General features: G+C 67.5%; 1 protein-coding gene across 1 annotated transcript; it reads left to right on the forward strand.

The window, feature by feature from the left end:
* Nucleotides 1-506: 506 nt before the first annotated feature.
* Nucleotides 507-12,788, forward strand: LOC144304552 (TBC1 domain family member 3K-like). The gene is given in 17 exon segments (XM_077883062.1): nt 507-1,046; nt 1,629-1,712; nt 1,897-2,007; nt 3,714-3,781; nt 4,924-4,963; nt 5,237-5,317; nt 5,651-5,758; nt 6,219-6,224; nt 6,227-6,328; nt 8,234-8,281; nt 9,046-9,163; nt 9,841-9,935; nt 10,141-10,187; nt 10,281-10,536; nt 10,717-10,816; nt 11,022-11,174; nt 11,468-12,788. Coding segments are annotated over 17 exon segments (2,262 nt in total). The 3' UTR covers nt 11,773-12,788.
* Nucleotides 12,789-14,551: the final 1,763 nt, after the last annotated feature.

Here is a 14,551-nt window from a genome sequence, read left to right on the forward strand (position 1 = left end):
TGAGGCACAGAATTGTCAAGTCACTAGTTGTAGCCCTGAAACTACTGTCACGTTGTGTGTCGACTGTACTTCAATAAATATCAAGGAAAAGGGGTTTCTGGTAGGACGCCCGGAGGGTCTGTGAAAGGCATTTACACGCTCGTTACGCACAGGAAGGCACCTCTGCAGAGGGGATCAAGATGCTCACGTGTCTTCATGTTAATTTTTAGAAGATTTACTTGAGAAAGGGTGCAGTGAGGGGGGGCGGAGGGAGAGGGGGAACCTGGAGCGGACTCCTCACCCACCGGAGCCCGAGCCCCACCCGAGGCTCCACGCCACAACCTCGAGATCCTGACTTTATCCAAACTCAAGAGTCGACGTGGAACCGACGGAACCACTCAGGAGCCCCTCAAACGTTCCTAACTGCAACCCCATGCTATGAACCCTGGGGGGCGGGGGGGCATCTGTGACTCCCAATCTGCCTTGAAGGGCGGGAGGCCTGCAGGGCCCGAGGATGAGAACTGAGGATGTGGGAGGGTGCCTGCCTCCCCTTCCTGCCCGGCGTGGGGACAGGACCCTCCCTCGGGACCCTCGGCCTTCAGGGTGAAGGGCTAAGTGCTGATTGGACCCCGCCTGCCCACAGTGATGATGCGGGACCCCACTCTGGGCGGAACTGTGGTGCCCCTGGGTTCCACGGCTGCCTGGTGCCCACTCTGCGTCCGCAGACCATCGGAGGCACTTGTGCTCCGGATCTGGCTCGCAGCGACCCGACTCTCCTGCTCTCCCCAGTAGCCCAGTACTCGTCTCTCCTCAGTACCCCAACTCTCCCACTCTCCCCAGTATCCCAGTACTCCCACTCTCCCCAGTACCCCACCCTCCACTCTCCCCAGTATCCCCACTCTCCCCCTCTCCCCAGTACCCCCACCCTCCCACTCTCCCCAGTACCCCCACCCTCCCACTCTCCCCAGTACCCCAACCCTCCCACTCTCCCCAGTACCCCCACCCTCCCACTCTCCCCAGTACCCCAGTGCATAAAGAGGAGGCACTCACACAGCGACAGGTCACAGGTGAGTGGCAACTGATCCCTGCTCCCCGCGGGCCACAGTGGGGCCTTTGGGTCCGGGTGGGGGCACAGGCCTCCCGGGCTGGGGTCCACAACACCCTGACCCCCCATGCGATGACCGTGAGCAGCTCCTACAGCCCTTCCACAGCCCCACGGGGTGAGAGCGGCCACCCAGCTGCCCCCGTCCAGGGAAGGAGGCTGCAGTCGGAACTCAGGCAGCTCCCCCGGGACTCCCGCTCCCCTGTAAGCCCTGTGCTGTGCAGGCAGGCACCCAAGCCATGACTTTTCCAGCCTGTCCTAGATGCATGGACCCCGACAGGGGTGACTGACACCCCCCCATCCCGCCCTGTGCCCGCTGGGTCCCGTGAGCAGGCTTGCTCTTCACGCACTGGAACGTGGAGTCCCTCGTGCTCCCCCAGGCCCCCCTCAGGCTATTCACACATCGCTGCCCTCAGGGTGGGGAGTTTGGTTGCACTCTTGCTGGCATCAGGTTTTAATTTTGATGAAGTCCAGTCCGTCGCTTTCTCCCCTTGGTCGTGTGCTTGTGGAATCTAAGAGAAACCTTCGATCCCCGCCCCCCCCCAAGCCCACAGGGATACTCGCTGGCCGGCCCACCCACCACCATCTCTGCGCCGGCCCCGGGCTGGGAGACGTCACCCCCGAGCATCAGGTGGGCAGTTCCCCGGAGCCCCTGGGTCCCCCACCCGTGTGCTCCTGATACCGGGGAGGGAGTGCTCTGTGACCCCAGCGTGACAGCGTGTCCTGGGACAGTGGCTGGGAAGGTGGACTGTAGGTGGGCGAGGGACAGACGGGCAGCGAGGGCCCGTGTGTGATGCCTGATGTGTCCTCGGAAGGTTCTCACGCGCCGTCATTCTTGGATGTGTTTGGATTGCAGCACGATGCAGGAGGACCCGGAGGCCCTGCTGGCCTTGCAAAGGGCCAATATCGTGGCCCAGTACCATCAGGTGAGGCCCAGAAGGGACCATAGACACTACACACCCACGACAGGGGGGACCATACCTGCAAGAGCAGGTGAGGCTCAAGAGGGGATCAGAGCCAAGGATGAGCCAGGTCAGCCCAGACAAGGACCATAGTCACCAGGAACAAGTGAGACCCTGGGGATGGTACTGGTGTCAGTAGCAACTAAGGGTCCGTCCTGGATCCTAGTCATTGGTAGCTGAGGAGCCCAGTCACCAGGTACAGGTGAGGCCAAGGTGAGGACCACAGTCACAGATCCACATGAGGCTCAGGTGGAGACCAGAGTCACCTAGGTGAAGCCCAGTTGGGGACTAGAGTCACCAGGTCTGGGTGAGGCCCAATTGGGGACCAGAGTCACCAGGTCTGGGTGAGGGCCAGGTAGGGATCAGAGTCACCAGGTCAAGTGAAGCCCAGGTGGGGGACCACAGTCACCAGGTCAGGTGAGACCCAGGTAGGAACCACAGTCACCAGATCCAGGTGAAGCCCAGTGGGGGACCACAGTCACCGGGTCCAGGTGAGGCCACGGTGGGGATCACAGTCACCAGTTCCAGGTGAGGTCCAGGTGGGGACCAGAGTCACCAGGTTCAGGTGAGGCCAAGGTGGGGACCAGAGTCGCAGATCCACATGAGGCCCAGGTGGGGACCAGAGTCACCAGGCCCGGGTGAGGCCCAGTTGGGGACTAGAGTCACCAGGTCTGGGTGAGGCCCAGGTGGGGACCACAGTCACCAGGTCCGGGTGAGGCCCAGGTAGGGATCAGAATCACCAGGTCCGGGTGAAGCCCAGTGGGGGGACCACAGTCACCGGGTCCAGATGAGGCCCAGGTGGGGACCACAGTCACAAGGTCAGGTGAGGCCCAGGTAGGAACCACAGTCACCAGATCCAGGTGAAGCCCAGTGGGGGACCACAGTCACCGGGTCCAGGTGAGGCCACGGTGGGGATCACAGTCACCAGTTCCAGGTGAGGTCCAGGTGAGGACCAGAGTCACCAGGTCCCGGTGAGGCCAAGGTGGGGACCAGAGTCACCAGGTTCAGGTGAGGCCAAGGTGGGGACCAGAGTCGCAGATCCACATGAGGCCCAGGTGGGGACCAGAGTCACTAGGCCCAGGTGAGGCCCTGTTGGGGACCAGAGTCACCAGGCCCGGGTGAGGCCCAGTTGGGGACTAGAGTCACCAGGTCTGGGTGAGGCCCAGGTGGGGACCACAGTCACCAGGTCCGGGTGAGGCCCAGGTGGGGACCAGCGTCACTGGTTCCAGGTGAGGCCCATGTGGGGACCACCATCACCGGGTCCAGTTGAGGGCCAGGTAGGGATCAGAGTCACCAGGTCAGGTGAGACCCAGGTAGGGATCAGAGACACCAGGTCCAGCTGAGGCCCAGGTGGGGACCACAGTCACCAGGTCTGGGTGAGGCCCAGGTGAGGACCACAGTCACCAGGTCCGGGTGAAGCCCAGTGGGAGGACCACAGTCACCGGGTCCAGGTGAGGCCCAGGTGGGGATCGTCACTGATAGATAGAAGCAGGTGAGGCTGTCAGGCTGCGCCCACCGGGCAGACAGGCCCTTCCTCTGGTGCCCGGCCAATCTCAGAGGGTCGGCGCTCCCTCAGGATTCAGGGGAGGGAGGAGCCCTTCTGCTCCCTCCTGTCTGTCCCCATTTCCCTGCTCTGATCAGTCCCCACCACGGAGCCCCCTCTGTTGCAGGCACACCAAGCAGGGTCTCCGCAGGACCTGTCACTGTGCAAGGTCACCGACCACCAGGGCTTTCTGCAGTGAGTCCCCTGGACACCCCTCATCCATCTCAGGGGGGTGGCGATTGCAGGAACACCTCTCTGGAGGCTGACCCCCCCACCAGGTCGGGACCTCGTCCCCTGGAGCCCTCTGAGGGCCATGTCTGCGCTGGGCTGCAGCTGAGACACCCCGGAGGACAACCCGGGACGTGGGCAGGAAGGGAGCTGGGCCCGGGGGAGGCCCCTGGACACTCAGAGGAGGGGCCCCCACGCCTGCTTCAGGCAAGCCCAGGTGTCTGCCTCCTGCATCCGGGAGGGGGTGTTCAGTCCCTCCAGCAGGGGATCCCGCCTGTGAGGGGCTTGGGGGCCGGGGTATGCTCTCCGTAGGGGGACGGCCTGGTCTGGGGCGAGTCCGCAGGGGTGCTCTCACCCACACCCCCCCGCCAGGGCCCCCACAGTCCTGAAGGCTTCTGCGGAGCTGCAGGTAGATGCCGGGGACCAGGCCAGGGCAGGGAGCGGGGGTGCGCAGAGGGAGGGCCTGACCAGGCAGGAGGAGGGAGGAGGAGAAGGGGGCTGCCCTGGGTGGGAACGAGGGAGGGGACAGCCCAGTGGCCTAGGTCACAGGGGACGAGGCTGATGGGTCAACAGCCCCACGAGAACCTGATGGATGCTGGAGACCCCAGGTGGGGCCCCCTCAGCCCTGCTCACGGCCTAGTGGCTGCTGGGATGGCTCAGGGGTGGTCGTGCTCCAGGGGCTCGGACAGGACAGGAGGTGAAATGGGCCAGGGTGGCAGAGGGGACAGCAGAGAGGGGAGTCAGGGGACAGCAGGGGGATGGCCAGGGGGCAGGGGGAGGCCGGCTGGACACTGGGCAGTCAGGCCCTGGGGAGGCGGGGGGACCTCAGCGGGACGGTCACGGGGCACCCAGGCCATGCTGACAGCTCTCGGGCTGGTCTATCGAGCAGGGGGGCAGGTCACCCCCTGGGGGCGCCAAGGGGTCCCCGCCCAGCCCAACACCTGCACCCTTCTCAGACCCCCCAGACTCCGCTCCTGCCCGCTCTCAGGCCGCTGGCAGCCCCTGCCCTCCCTGGAGGAGCCCTGCCCTCCCCAGGCCCCTGGGTGCAGATGGGGGGGGTGTTGGCTGTGGGGCCGGGGCCTCAGGGCTCTGCGTCTCTTGCCTTCCAGGGACAAGGAGCTGCCCGGCCCCAGCCCCCGCGAGGCCAAGGTGAGAGCCCGTCCTGGGCCCCGGGCAGGACGTGGGGGGGGCTGGGGCCCGCTGTCTGCACCCCATCCCCCAGGACATCCCCGGGCATCTCCCCAGTCCCCCGTCCCAGCGCTGCACGGGCTGCCAGGAGCGCACCCCAGACCCGGAGCCGTGGTCCGCGGGGGGCCCTGTGCCTTCCTGGATCCTCCGGGTCCCGCGGGGGACTGGACGCGGCCCGAGCGCCCACCTCCCGGGCTGGAGCCTCACCTGCGGCCCCCGCTTGTCCTCTTCCAGAAACTCCGCCAGGAGACCCGGCGCGTGGACAAATGGATAAAAATGCTCAAGCGATGGGACCACTACCTCCCCAGCGAGAAGGTGGGGCGCTGGGTGCCCCTGAGGGCTCTCTGTCCTGACGGGGCTGGGGGGCCGCCCTCAGTGTCCTCCTGCCCCGTCCTCGGGGGACCCCCTGCCTGGGGAGAGTCTGCTGGGAGCCCGAGCCTCCCCAGGCCCCGGAAGGGCAGTGGGGGAGCGTCAGGTCGGGGCCACAGTCCCTGCTCCTCGTGGGGGACGGGGCCCAGCTCCAGGGAGACCCAGCCTCTCTGCAGACACCCTGGAGCCGAAGCCGGAACCTTCTAGATGCCTCGTGCTCCCTGGGCTCCAAGGGGCCGCCCTGGGCCCCTCTCACCAGCACTGCCTTCCTCCCCGCAGCTGCGACGCCAGATCTACAAGGGGGTCCCGCCCCAGGTGCGGGGACAGGTGTGGCTGCGATTGCTGAACATCGACCAGGTTAAGGCCAGGAATGCCGGGAAATACCAGGTGGGGCCCGTCCACTCCCCGTGAACCCTCAGTCCCCTCCCTGCCCAGGGCTGACCCTCCATGTCCCCTCCCCACCCGGGCTGATCCTCCATGTCCCCTCCCTGTCCTGGGCTGACCCTCAGTCCCCTCCCCACCCAGGCTGAACCCCCGTGTCCCCTCCCCACCTGGGCTGACCCCCCATGTCTCCTCCCCACCCGGGTTGATCCTCCATGTCCCCTCCCTGTCCAGGGCTGACCCTCAGTCCCCTCCCCACCCACGACAGCTGGGCACAGGCCCTCACGCAGGCCCCGCGGGCACGGTGGGCACTCCCGCCGTCCCCGGCCTCCCAGGGGAAGGGTGGAAGTTCCTGCAAGACACACTCCCATGGTGGCCCCAGGGCTCCCTGCCCAGGAAGGCAGCTGCTGACAGGTCGGGGTCTGTGTCCCTGACGCCGGCTCCTCCTCCCGGGGTCTCCCCACAGGAAATGAAGGAGGCAGCCCTGGTCTCCTCCCGGGACATCATGCAGATCGACCTGGACGTCAACCGCATGTTCCGCAGTCACACCATGTTCTGGGACCGCTACGGGGTCGGGTGAGGCTGCTGGGCCAGAGGGGTTCGGGGGCCGGGAGAGGCCCGGGGGCTTCTGTGCAGGGGACACGGGGTCTCCAAGGCCGGGGGGAGCGACAGCAGCAAACAACACACTGCCACATGGTAGGGTGCTGGGGATGACCCCCGTGCCCCCACCCCCAGGGTCTCGGGGATGGGGAGGCCCCAGGACGGGGCCTCCAGGGGTCACCGTCTGAGCTGAACCCCAAGGGGGTGAGGGGAGGCCCCATGAAGAGCAGGGGGCCGGGGTGGGGGCTTGGGGGACAGGAAGGGGACCTGGGGGCCAGGGTGCATGGCCACGGCTGGACCGGGACACATGGACCCGACGAGGGTCGGACAAGTCACGGTGACACCCACCCTCGGTGCATGTACTTCTGAATTCTGGGCATTTTATCTTAGACAATTTGCAGTTGGTGAGCACACGTAGCATGACGACCCCCAGATGCCGCCCCGGTCCAGGCAGGCCCTGCGCTGAGCACACGGGACCCCAGGAGCAGGGGCAGGGGTCACAGCAAACCCCAGACTGGGGTCGCCTTTATCTGTAGACGTCTCTGTGTGCACCTTAGAGAAGGGGGTGCCCTGTGTCTGCAGCCCCCCACCCCATCCCCTCAACCACCGCCCCCACGCCATCCCCCACGCCATCCCCCTACATCACCCCCCACACCATCCCCCACACCCTCACACCCCCCACCCCTACACTATCGGTCCCGCCCCCCCCCCAAGGACGCGGTTCAGCTGCCGCCTGTGGGACATGCTCAGCCTCCCCAGCCACCTTGGGGTTCTCTGGACGGCTTGCTCCCGTCAGAAGCCCGGGTGTCCCGTAGAGTCCCCAGGGGCCGCAGGGAGGTGGGGAAGGCAGGGAGCCCCCGACAGGGGGTGCAGGTGGGTGGAGCAGAGGGTGCAGCTACCTCTGTGTGCAGCGGGCAGGGTGTGTGGGAGCCCAGGACCCCAGGGGTGACCTGCAGGTGTGCCAGGGGCAGGGCTGGGGACCCACCAGGCAAGGGTGGCTGGGCTTCCCGGGGGGCCGCTCGGACCGTCTCCCCACGAGAACTCGGTGCTCCTCCCTGCAGGGAACCTGCTGCCCCCCGGGGCCCCCACGGCCCTCAGAGCGCGGCTGGGTCAGGCTGACCTGTGACCCCCGCCCAGGGGGAGCCGGCCTCCAGCAGCCCGGGCCCAGGGGCCGCGGAGCCGGGGTGCAGACTCAGGCCGCCGTGCAGGGCGCATCAGGCGGCTCCTGGCAGCGCTGAGGGGGCCGCACCCCGTACCCCCCGTGCTCAGATAGTGACCCCAGGGGTTCACAGCCTGTATCGGGGTCACACTTGCATGACATTCCCTGCTCTCCTCACAGCGGCTCAGACCTGGAGCCCCGAGATGCTCTGGGATGGGCGGGCCCAGGGTCCCCCCCACAGAGTCCAGCCCAGGGACACCTGGGAAGGCCTGGGGGTGTGCTCAGGGCCACGGACGCCCCGGCTGCGTGGGCTCGGGCAGGGGCCACGTGGGGCTGGTGGTGTTCCCGGGACACGGGGCCAGGCCAGGCCAGGGCAGCGGAGGAGAGGCGTCAGGGGCTGCGGGGACCGGGGCAGGGGGAGCGCTGGCTCCCAGGGGGCGTGCGGGGGGGCCGCGGGCGCTGGCGGTGCTGGGGGAGCCCGGAGCTGCACACCCCACGGCGGGAGCCGCTCGGAGGCGTCGGACACCCCAGGGTGCACTTAACCCCCGGCCGCTGCACGTGTGAGGTCGCCGCCTGTCCCCGTGCGCAGACCTGACCCCAGAGATCGGCCCCCACGGAGGGGCCCTGCGGGCCGCGGGGCCTGTGGGGCGGGTGTCGGCACCTCGGCGGCCTCCCTGGGTGGGGGCTGACTGAGCAGAGCCCCCCGCTGTCGCCCCTCCTAGGCAGCGACCCTGTTCCACATGCTGGCGGCCTACTCGGTGTACGACACCGTGAGTGTCCCTGCCCCCGCCTCCTGCCCCGCGGGCGGCCTTGTCCTGAGGGCTGGTGACCAGCGGGACTCACAGTCGGGGCCCCAGCTCCACTGCCCCGAGATGCCGAGATGCCGGGGAGGGTCTCTCTCCTCCGGGATGGGCAGGGGGCGGGGTGCAGACCTCCCAGGGGAGGCAGGGCCTGCGTGCCCGAGGGCCGGGGCTGCCCGGGGCCCCCGCGTGCACCGCGGCCGTCCTAGAGCTCGGGTCTGGACCCTGACAGACGGCACTACTGATGCGAACCCGGGCGGGGAAGGCTCCCACTCCCCTGAAGGGCACGAGGCCGAGGCGCCCAGGAGGCCGCCCCCTTCCAGGGCGCATTCCAGAAGGGTCCCCGAGGACCCCAGCTCACACGCTCCCCGGCCCGCGGGGTGTCCTGGCCCAGCTCCCCTCATGGGACCTGCCAGGGGCCACAGTCAGGCCCCCCCGACCTGCCCTCGGGGGGGTCTCCAGACCTGGCGGGTCCCCTGCAGCCTGGCACAGCTCACGGAGGCCCCTCCTGCTGGTCTGAGGACGGGGACCCTGGCATGGCGGCTGCAGGGCTCCGTAGCGGGGCCCGGGGTGCTGGCGCCCGAGCTGGTCCGGGTGGCCCTCACCTGCTCCCCCACCCTTTGGGAGCCCCCTCTGGGAGCCCCCTCCGGGAGCCGGGGGAGCCTGACGCCCGCGGGGAGGGCTCAGAGGGGGCCTCGGGGCGCACGCCCTCCGTGGGGCTCTGGCTCTTGTAGGAGGTGGGCTACTGCCAGGGCATGAGTGAGATCGCGGCCATCCTCATGTTCCTGCCCGAGGAGGACGCCTTCTGGGCGCTGGCCCAGCTGATGACCAACGACAGGCACGCCATGCATGGTAGGGGCCCTCCAGGCCGTCGGGCGGGAGGGGAGTCAGGAGGGCCTCCCTGCAGGCTGCTGCACCGGGGGGCAGGCGGGGACCCCCCAGCCCGTCCCGCCATGGGCAAGGGCCCCGCCTCCCCGGTGGCCTCGGGGTCCTGGAGCCACGGCCACCCGCCCCACCGTCTGCAGGCCGGGCTCGCACTCCCGCTGCTCCCCCAGCCTCCCGCCCGGCTGCCTGCTTGCCTCCCAGGCCCCCCTGCCAGCCCACGGCCACACGGTGCCCAGGAAGCAGCGTCTCCCCATCCCGGGGGCCCCCAGCCTCACTCCCAAGCCCCACAGAGGGCCGTGCACGCCCATCACCTTCCCCGTGGCCTGCACCCGCTGCCCCTCGGGGCTGGGGACCCGCCTGTCCCCGCAGCGGCCCCTGCAGGAGAGAGGGTGCTGGGTCAGCCGGGCCTGGTCCTCAGCCCCCAGCCCCCGCCCCGCAGGGTGTCTGTGAGGACGAGGGTCCCCGGCCCCGCGCCCCCCGGCCTGGGAGGCAGCCCTGCCCTCTGGGAAGAGCGGGTCCAGTCACGGCTCCGAGGGCGGTGGGCACACGGGGGTCAGGGCGTGGGGGGAGGCCCCTGCCCCGACACCCCCCACCCACCTGGTGCAGGAGGAGGCCCTGACCGTGGGGGCCTGGGGCCTTCTCAGGCTTCTTTGTCCCGGGCTCCCCGAAGCTCCTCAGGTTCCAGGCTCATCACGAGCGCATCCTCCAAAGAGCTCTTCCCGACCTGAGGAAGCACATGGCGAGTGGGAGCTCCTGAGGCTCCATCCCCGGGGCCGGGGCAGGGGGTGGGGGGCACGGCCCTCCGAGCTGCCCAGAGTTGGGGTCACGTTCCTCCCCCTGGGGCCCGGGGGCGCCCTCGGGGCTGGGCTGGGCCGTGGGGAGCGCGTCCACCTGGCTCCAGGGGCCGTGGCGTGGGGCCTGAGCATCTCCTGCCCTCCTGCCAGGACGAGGAGCAGATGTCCACCGGCATCTATACCCCAAAGTGGTTCCTGTAGTGCTTCCTCGGTGAGGCCCCCCCCGGGACCCCCGCTCTCGGACCTGCCCCCTGCCCCCAGGGAGGGCCCAGCTCAGCCCCACCCTCCAGACAAGCCAGGCCCGACCCCGGGGCCCTGAGGCTGAGGCTCGCAGCCCAGCCTGTCCTGGAGAAGCCCAGAGGGTCCCTGGACGAGGTTCCGGGGGGCAGGCCGTCTCTGCCTCAGCTCCCCCAGGGGAGGCTGGGTCAGCCCGGGGTGTGGACGGGCCCTCGGCCCATCGGGCGGCCAGCCTGGGGTCCTCTCGAGGCGTGGTGTCAAGTGGGGGCAGAGTCTGTGCCCCCAGGGGTGCGGGAGGTGCTGGCTGGGGTCAGAACCTCGGAGCAGCCGGGAGCCCTGATCTCCCTGGGAGGAGGGCACACACGGGGGGGCTGTGAGGCCTCGTTGGAGGCAGCTAGGGGGCGGCAGGGGCTGTGGGAAGATGGGAGGCCACTGCTGAGGCCCCAGGGGCCCTGCTCAGGCCGCTCCTCCCACCCGGCTGTCCCCTAGATCCCCTTCTCGCTCATCCTGAAGCTGTGGGATGCCTATATATTGGATGGGGAGCAGGTGCTCATGGTCATGGCCTACACCATCCTCAAGGTGCACAGGAGTAAGTGAGCCCCTGAGAGCCCAGGTGTGCGGGCGGAGGGGGGGCAGGGGCGGTGACCCTGTACTCTGAGCAGCACCCAGACCTGGGGCGGGGGGACGGCGGGGCAGGCGGGTGCAGGGGGGCTCCCTGAGAGGAGCAGCGGGCCTGGGGGCACTGGGGGCCACAGGGCGGGGCCCTCTGGGTCTGACTCTCGCCCACCGCCCAGAGCGCCTCCTGAAGCTGCCCCTGGAAGGGCTCCGGGAGTTCCTCCAGGACTCTCTGGCCCAGCCCTGGGCCCTGGAGGACGAGGCGGTGCTCAGACACCTTCGGGCCTCCATGACCCAGCTCCGGAGGATGCGGTGTGACCTGCCCCCCCAAGGTGGGCTCAGGGCCCCGGCCCCTCCTGACTTGGCCTGCTGGTGCCGCCCACAGGGGACAGAGTCCCCGGGGCCCCCGTCCTCATCTCTGGGGTTCTCCTCTTCTGCTCCAGCCTCGGGGACCCCAGGCCAAGGCTGGGCGGGCGGGCACCCACTGCAGGGCCCGGGCACCAGTGTGGGGAGCTGAGCACAGGGTCAGGCCGGGGGGCCACGCGGGAGCCGTGAGGACCCCCGGGGCCCCCAGCAGGGGACACACAGCCTGCTGGAGACGCTGACTCTGTCGGCCTCTTTCCAGCGGGACCTGAGGAGTTCCCCACGAGGCCCCTGGGCCTGGAGCGAGTGTCCCTGGCGCCCGGGTCTCTCCTCCCTTCTCCGGCCTCTGAGACACTGCCCAGGGTGGAGGAGCCGGCCTCCCCGGGCCCAGCCACCCAGCCTGAGCCACCCGGAACCCCTCCCGGCCAGGCCATCGTCCAACATCCCCCCCAGCGATGGAGCTCCCTCCCCACCCTCCCAGTGCAACAAGACGGTGCAGGCAGGCGGCCCCCAGACATGGGCTTGAGGACGAAAAACGGGGTCCCCTTCCCTTCGGCACCCGCCTGAGCCACCCCAGAGGCCCCGCAATAGACCAGGCTCTGGAGCCCCCCGGGACTCCCATCACGGGGTCCCCCCAGCCCCTGAGGGACGACACTGTCGGGCCCAGGACACCGTTCCTGCCCCACAACCACTGCAGCTTGTGCCCCTCACTGGGCAGTGACGGGCACAGCCAGGGCAGAGCCAGGGCGGCGCTGAGCCCGCTGCCCCGAGGCCCCGCACAGGCCCGGGACCCTCTGCCCTCCACGTCCACGGGGCAGCTCGATGCTCGCAGGCCTCGGGGGCAGAGCGTGGCGGTGAGGGCGGGGGCCCGGAGGCTCTGGCCCACCGTCACGGTGCCCTGCCTCGTCTTGCTGTCCCTCCCGGAGGGCGGCACCCCCCGCACAGGACACCAGCCCCTGACCCAGAGGGACCTGGGCTGGCCTGACCCCGGGCTCTGTGGGGGCAGGGGCGACTCAAGCCCCGCCCCCAGGCCCAGCACTAATGGGATCCAGCGCCCCCGGGCCCTGGCCAGGCCTGCGTTCTGGCCCTGGGCTGAGCGAGCCCTCTCACAGCTGGATGTGGCCAGTCCTGGGCCCTGGGCATGCCCCACAGATCCAGGTCGCTGACCTAGGGCAGCCCTGGGGATCCCGGGACACCCCAGGGCAGGGCAGCAGGGGCAGGCCCGTGGGTCCTCCCCAGTACCCACACCAGGAGGCAGGCTCCTCCATGAGCTGGGGCTCCAGCAGTCAGTTACTCGGCCCCAGGGGGCCCGAGGCCGGGGTCCAGCTGCCCTGCGGGGACCCAGCGCAGGAGCCCATGGGCCGCAGGTCCACGTCAGCCCTGCTGTCCCGAGAACCGCCTCTCAACGCCCCAACCTCAGGACACGCGCCCCCACCCGGAGTCGAGTCCGCACAGGCTCCCAGGTGGGGGACTCCATCCCCGTGGGATTCCCGCTTTCCTCTAAGGACAGGAAGGTCTCCCAGGGGAAGGCGCGCACCCTCGGCTCTGAGCCCCTGTTTGCTGTTGCAAGTTCAATAAAGTGTTGTGTGAAAATGCACGGCCGGCTCGTTTCTGCGTCTCCCGGAGCTCTGTGCAAGGGGTGCGGAGACACCCCCAGAGAGGAGGAGGGGGCACCGCCCAGGCCCCGACCAGCCCCTGCAGGGGCACCGCCAGGCACACAAAGCTGATGTCCCCACGTGCCTTCCAGGGGCGGCCAGACGCCAGGGTCAGGACCCCACAGACTCTACTATGACTCAGCCTGTGCCTGCAGCCAGGACGGGCCTGGGACAGAGTGACAGCTGGGGAGCCTCAGGTCACCAGGGTCTGTGCTAAGCGCCTTGGGAGGTCTGTGCCCCCTCTGTCCAGGGGGCCTGGGCTGCCCGGGCTCTGGGGCGCTTCCTCCCCTCCCTGGGGCACAGAGGGCCCGCGGGGCCCCGGAGGGGATGTCAGGACAGCAGGCCCTTGCAGCTCACCCACCTGGGCCACCCTCACCGGGTGGGCTCAGCGTGCACACCTGGTGCTGCTGGATCTCTCGCACCAGAGTGTGGAGGGCATGCTGCACACCCTAGGGAGTAGGGGCTGGGTGAGCGTGGGGCTCGGCCTGGGGGCAGGCAGCACAGGGGACCGAGGGACCCCAGCCCCGTCCCCACCCTGACTCCCACACACAGGCAGCCCCAGGGCTCCCCCCATGGCAACTGGCTCCTCAGGAGCTCCCCCCAGGGCGGCCCCGAGGTCTGGCTCCTCGCTGGAGAGGCATCGGGGAGAAGAAAAGCGGCAGGCGCTCAGCGGGGACCCACTGCCACCCACGGGAATGTGGCCGAGCCAGACCTTCCAGCTCAGCTGACCCTCCAGTGGGAGGTAATGGCACGAGGGAGCCCCGGGTCGGCCAGGAGAACCCAGCTAGCCCCCCAGCGCCAGCACCAGAAGTGATGGTGTTTCAACCATTTCGGTGTTAGGATGACGCAGCCCGAGGATCAGATCACAGCACGGCGACAGACACATACACACCCCAAACCCAACAAATGTCGTAACCCCCTGAAAGTTGTCAAACAGCAGCCGGATGGTTACAAACACGACGCTGGGGTCCCTGATAGGACACACGGAGGACGCTACAGACCACGACTGCAGAGAGGTCTTAAAAGAAAGGATAAGAACCAAGTGATCATTTCAAAAGATGCAGAAAAAGCACTGACAAAACAGAACGTCCAGTCATGGTGAAAACCCTCAACAGATTAAGTTTATAGGGATGTACCTCAACATAATAAATACCTTAGACGAGAAACCCAGAATATCATCCTCAATAGGAAAACACCAAGAACTTTACCTCTACAGCCAGGACCGAAACAGGGATGTCCACCCTCATCACTCTGACTCAACATAGCCCGGAAGCCCCTAGGCACAGCAGTCAGACAACAAAAAGAATTAAAAAGCATCCAAATCAGCTAGGAAGATGTCAAGCTTTCACTTTTTGATTATGAATGATTTTCTGCATAGAAAACCCACAAATCTCTGTCAAAAAACTGCTAAAATTGATAATTTCAGTAAAATCACAGGATACAAAGTGAACTTGCAGAAATCTGTTGCATTTCTATGCAACAATAATGAGGCAGCAGAAAGAGAAACTAAGGACTCAATCCCATGTATACTAGCACCAAAAGCAGTAAGATATATAGGATTAAGCCTAACCAAAGAGGTGAATACCCTGTACTGTAAATCCTATAAAACACTGATGAAAGAAATTGAAGATGACACAAATAAAATAGAAAGGCATTTCATGCTCAAGGATTGGAAGAACAAAAATTGTTAA

The sequence above is a fragment of the Canis aureus genome, chromosome 34 (assembly GCF_053574225.1).
Source record: "Canis aureus isolate CA01 chromosome 34, VMU_Caureus_v.1.0, whole genome shotgun sequence".
NCBI lineage: Eukaryota > Metazoa > Chordata > Mammalia > Carnivora > Canidae > Canis > Canis aureus.